Here is a 5,987-nt window from a genome sequence, read left to right on the forward strand (position 1 = left end):
ATCTGGCTCAGCAGGGGTCCAGTGTTGCCCCTGCTTTTCCTCCGGCTCCCCACATATCTGAAAAAGGACTTCTTATTGTCCTTGATGCTCGATGCTAGTTGGAGTTCAGTTGCAGCCTTGGCTTTCCTGGTACGCTCCCTGCAGGACCGGACCAGTGCAGAATAATCCTCCTTGGATTGGGGTGAAGCCATGCTGCCCCCCGCCATGCAGGATGCTGAGAGTGTGGCTGCTGATGCTGCTAAGCTGTGTAGAGCATGAGTGGGGGGCAGGAGCCAGGCGAAGAGGTGAGTGGGGGGGTGCCAGTCCCAGGTGGGACAAGCAGGGTGAGCTTCCTCTCACCGGGGCGTAGATCTGGGGGCTCACACCCCCGGGAGGGCTGCTGGGTTGTTCCGGACTCCTCCTGGGGGTGCAATCCCCTAGATCTGCGCTGGATGAGAGGAAGCTCAGGCTGTCGCCTGGGATCAGTACTGGGCACAGCCCACGCCCAGTTCCAGGGAAGATTGCTGCTGCCACTGGTCCCAGGCAGCAGCCTCCTGTCATCTGGTGCATAGATCCAGGGGCTCGCACCCCTGGGAGGAGTCAGGCACAGCCCCGCAACCCTCCCAGGCTGCGAGCCCCCGGATCTGCCTACCGGATGACAGGAGGCTACCGCTGCCACCTGGGACTGGCGCTGAAGCCAAGTAAGCCAGGCTTCGAAACTCGAAATGTTTTGAAACTTTCGAAACATTTAGCATGCCCTTGCCGGGTGTTTGTTTCAAAGCCTTTTGTTTCATTTCAATGTCACTGTTTTGAGCTCAAAACAGCTTCAAAACGAAACACCCAGTGAAATTTTGCACAGCCCTAATAGCTGTGGACTGTGACTGTGTTACCACCAAGATCTTTTATAGCTGACAACCCATAAGCTACTTAGGGCATGTTTGGAATCTCACATTTCTTAAATAACTGTAATGTAATGAGGTTTCTTGAAATCAGAAGTCCAAAACTAGGACTGGAGCTTGGGAAGATAAGTGTTGTATAACATGCAGTATATTTTTTCCTTTAAACAGATGGAGTCATATTACACTGTTGTAAGTTTAGCTTTACATATATTTCAGCAATATTATTTTCTTTATTTAAGATTATGACACAAAGTGATACTTAGCTATCATTAGATTAATTAGTATGTTTTTAAAAAGTTCAGCTTAATAGGTTTGAAGCTTACTTGTTAATAAAGAAAGTAGATTTGCAGCTTAGGTTTTTATGTTGTTAGACAGTCTTGCTAAACAGATATTTTCTGTAGGACATTACTGTGCAGCCTGTCAAGTCAAATTATTCACAGTGTGTAACTTGCTTTATTTTGCCAAACAAGCTGATATAAGTAGAGCTTATCTTTCCATTATATACCAAACATGCCATGCATCCTGATGTTTTTTACTTTAGGTTTGCTATAGTGACAGAAGGTGTGTATACAAAACTTTGCTTTTTGACAAAAGAAGCTAGGTATTCTTTTCTCTCAATCTTTGTTTGTTTTTCTGTTACTTCCTCTCTCTCCTATTTTTTAACTTGTATTTCATTCTCATGCGCACATTCCTGATGTAGAGGAAAAGACAGACATGAGCTAGGTCATGAATGCTTCCTTTATGCTAGGAACACAAATAAAATATTATTCAAATGGTTTAGAAATGTGTTAAATAGTTTTTCAATACCGAGACCAGAAGCTGCAAAAGAAATGCAGCTTTAAAGGAAGCAATTTCCTCCCTTTTCTGGAATATATGGAAAAACAGCATACTTTGGGCGTAATGTAGCTCATTACACACATGGAATGGAATTTGGAACATTTTAAAGGTTTACTGTACCTTTAGTACCTACCTGAATAGTCAAAGTACAGTTATGTTTGCAACCATTGTACTTCAGCTTATAGCTGTGCTGTTGGCACAAATCTCTCAGCCCTCAGGTGCAGAACTCCCACATGGATGTCCAAGGAGCCAGATGGTCAGAACTTTTTCTGAGCCACGGGCAGATAACATAGTGCGCAGCCAAACAGAATCCAACACACTACTCTCTCCTGCTGTTTTTGAAGATTTAGTAAACAGTAAATGTCATCTGGCACTTTCTCTTCCTGTTTTTTTTTTTAAAGCAGATCTAGCATAATTAAAGGTTAAAGACTTCAAGTGACATGTCTGAAAGCTTCATTTTAGATTTTAATTTTATGGATTTGAAAATTTAAATAAACATCTGAGTTGGGTTTACCAGGAATTAATATAATATGCTGTTCTGTTTTGCAAAAAGTAGAAGAATGTTGCAATGAAAATATGCTGCTTCAAAGATTTTTCAGAGATATTTTTAACAGCAAAAAGGTGAACTTTGTGGGGGAGACTTTCTGATGCACAGGAGGTAAAAAGTTAATGCTCTCTTGGTAGCTTCAAAAATTACCATAATGCTTTTTTTAGGTTTACCTTAAAACTACGTGCTCTGTAGTAAACTGCTCCATTGCTTGTAAAGATGATAAATGCCATATATTTTTGTGGATCATTATGGTAAAATATTATTCTTACAGATCTTTTTTTTTCTGTTGCAGTGCTTATACCCAGGAAAGATCTGCTACTAGACAACGTTCCTTATCGTGACATGCCAACACAAAAACACAAACCTTGAGAGAATAAAGTATATTTCTTTTTTTTTCCTCAAAAGCGAGATTAATTTCCTGTAATGAAATCCCTGAAAACAAGTACCTGATATGTCTCCCTTCAGACTAAATTTAGAAAAATATTGAATCCTGTTGTTAGGAAATAAAGATTAAAACCAATCCACTGATTATACTCAGATTTAGGAGGGTATATTTGAGAGGCAAGACTAATGTCACTCATTTCTGAATGACCTTTTGCTTCACTGTAAGGGATTACATTTCCACAGAAACTCAAATTATATTGTATTCTAAAAATATACTAGGTATGCTACATTATCTTTGCAAGCACTGGCTATTATCATTTCTGATAAGCTCTGCATAAAAATTTCATAACAATTCAGGATTTTTACGAAGCTAAACAATACTTACAAAAATAATTTACAACTTGCAGCCCTAAAAATATGTATTTGTAAAATCAATAACAAAGGTACATGGCTGCAAAATGACAATGTGAAAAACTGTGCTATGGGATATCGTTACCTTTTAAGTGTATAAATTGTACCACCAGCGTTTTCTGAAATAACTTTACTGTATGTCATTCTAGTGTGTGAGAGGTTGATTTGAGGCTCCTCAAATAGATTCTCTTCAGCCTTTGCAGATGGGGGAAAGTGAATCTGTTGTTGATCATTAACATGTAAGAATGGCCTAGTACTGTGTTGAGTTTGGTTATTTGAATTACTGTGGCGCGTAGAAAGTTGCCCATTCCCAACAAGTCATACTACATTGATTCTTAGATCATAATACTAATAGGCTTGCATGTTATGATCATAAACTAGTTTACAGAGGCATTTCTCAACAACAGGATAGTTACAAAGTGGCAGATGGCAGTATCACAACTATGTATATGGATCTTACTGCTAGAGCATAATAAATTAGAATGACCTGGTTTCATTGTTTCTAATGAGGAAAAATCCTCAGACTTATGTGTGCTTGACATGCTTTATTTAAAATGTAACTCATTAAGCATGTCATTTTTATTTAAGTTCAATTTTGAGAGAAAGATACCTCCACCATTTATCTAGTTTCTTGAAATGAATGTAGTAATAATACTAACTGTCCACACACAAAAAACAAAACCCTCTGCCCTGGCTTAAAATTACCGCCTTTTGTAATTCAGCAAGTTAGAAAGTAGTTGTACATTTGAAAACTTTATTATATTTGAAACCCAATCTAAAATTCAGGAAACTAAGTGTCAAATAACTTGTTTCAGTGATGCCTATATTATCTAGAGTAATTTACTAAACCTAGACTGTTTTATTTAAAGCAAGCCATCTGGTTATTGCTCTTGCATTAACCATGGTGAGCCTGTTGACTTCAATTTGAGTAAGAATTAACCCTGATGAAAGTGCAGATAGGAACCTTGTAATTGTGCAACATAAGAACTTGCTCATATCGACAGTAGATGGCACTCTTCCACATGATATTAAAGTAAATCTTATGCTGCACAAAGTTGCAGTGAAAATCTTTTTTGGGGGACTCTGTGGGCATATCTACACGTTCATTAATGCATTGTAATTAGGCACATTAAGTTTAATACCTATAATGACGGTATGTGGGCTTTGCCCACTGCACAGTAGAATTACTCTTCTGCACATTAAGTGTCTTGTGTAGATGTGCCCAGTGACTCTAAATTTGTTCTTCTTCTGTCATTATACGTATCCTTTGTTTTGTCTGTATCCATTATTCGTAATAGAAATCAACCTTATAAAACTCGGCTGTCGGCAACCTTTTAAGGCAGCAGGCCGGATTGATCCAGTTCAGGTCAGAGGTGGCAGGTATGACCCAGCCACCACTCCCACTTCTCCCAGCTGCATCATGGGGGAAACACCCACAATAGCCTATGGGGAGCACCCACAGCCAGCACTTTTCCCCATGTCAGCGGGGGAAAGCAGCTGCTGCCAAAGCTCCCCACTCCTAAATACCACTGAAGTCCAGTGTCCACAGGCCAGATCAAATGGCACTGAGGTCCCAATTCAGCTCATGGGTCATAAGTTGCCAACCTCTGTTTCAACTGATCAGTATGCTGCCAGTGTGATTATTGCTGATATAAAAATATACTTAAGTGTCCATTTTGAAAGCTCCATCTTCAGGATTCTTAAACTAGATTGAACAAAGTACAAGTAAATATAAGTAGAACAGCCCCGTATTGGGGAAGAGATTGACTAGGTGTGATCCAACAGTTTCTGCCATCGTCTTTGGTGGTGAATGTACACAGAAAATTATATTTCACCCATAGTCATAAATTAATAGCTCACATGCTAGAGGAATGTAGTCTGCTGAGTACGTATTCTGTCCCTGAGATGCACCCCTCAAGGGCCCTTCTGTAGAGCCCTTAGTTTCCTGTCCACAATTGTGATCAGCTTCTGTGACAGTTGCCTGTTTAAAGATATATAAAACTGGAGGAGAAGTGCATTGTTAACTTAGTGATATCAGTGAAGAATATCTGGAAAGCCGTAAAACTCTATGAAGTTTCCAGTAGCCCCTTTCTTTTCAGTGGAACTTCCCCTTAGCTCTTCATCCATAAGATGGCAGCTTCTGACAGAGGAAGCTTTGACATTGTGGTTCCTGCTGCTCTTGAAACACCTCAGAACTATTGAGAAGGTGCTAGATCTCTTCATGGATAGCCCTGATTTCCTGTGGAATCTGCTTATGTTTATCATAGAAACATAGGCCTGGAAGGAACCTCAGGATGTCCTCTAATCCAAGTCCCAGCTCAAGGCAGGATAATTCCATTTGATGTTGGTGAATAAATGACATATTTATTCTGTGTCCCAATTAGGGAAATGTCAGTGAGATGGATGAGTCAACCATAAGGGATAGGCAGGGAGAGCGTACCTAGCAGTCAAATACCAGGACATTTTAGAATCTAAATCTTGCATCCTATTCCAGACGTCGTCAGGTTTGGAATTCTGCAGGTACTCTGTGTACCTCAACTTTCCTATGTACTGTAAAAGCTGTGTTAACTGGTACGAATGGGGAACGGGTTCTGGGCATCTAAAAATTCCAGGTATCTGAGGCAGGGGTTTTCAACCTTTTTGGGGGTGGGGGGTGGCAGTGGCCACACACAGAGTAGTGGCAGCGCAGGGTGATGGGTGGCCAGCCAGAAATTCCAGTTAATAGAGTATTCCGGCTAGCAGAATGCCGGTTAACACAGCTTTTATTGTATTGTATATTTTTCTTGCTTGAATAATAATATAGTTGAAAATAAAGGTTCCAGGCTTCTACCTTATAAATTGATAGGAGTTAGTGGAAGTAGGATTGTAATAATTTCTTCTGTACAGCCTGTTTATGGTTCTACTACATGAGTATTACATATTCCTGC

General features: G+C 40.1%; 1 protein-coding gene across 3 annotated transcripts in view; it reads left to right on the forward strand.

Annotated features, from left to right (window-relative positions):
- Positions 1-3,313, forward strand: part of LYRM7 (LYR motif containing 7) — a 23,961-nt gene extending 20,648 nt beyond the window's left edge. For all 3 annotated transcript variants that reach the window (XM_006033675.3, XM_006033674.3, XM_006033672.2), the window contains exon 5: positions 2,558-3,313. In XM_006033675.3, coding sequence (XP_006033737.1) covers positions 2,558-2,634 — 77 coding nt within the window. In that variant the 3' untranslated portion in view covers positions 2,635-3,313. The remainder of the gene's footprint in view (positions 1-2,557) is intronic.
- The last annotated feature ends 2,674 nt before the right edge of the window (positions 3,314-5,987 follow it).

Source organism: Alligator sinensis, unplaced genomic scaffold (assembly GCF_000455745.1).
Source record: "Alligator sinensis unplaced genomic scaffold, ASM45574v1 scaffold1197_1, whole genome shotgun sequence".
In the NCBI taxonomy this organism is placed as follows: Eukaryota; Metazoa; Chordata; order Crocodylia; family Alligatoridae; genus Alligator; species Alligator sinensis.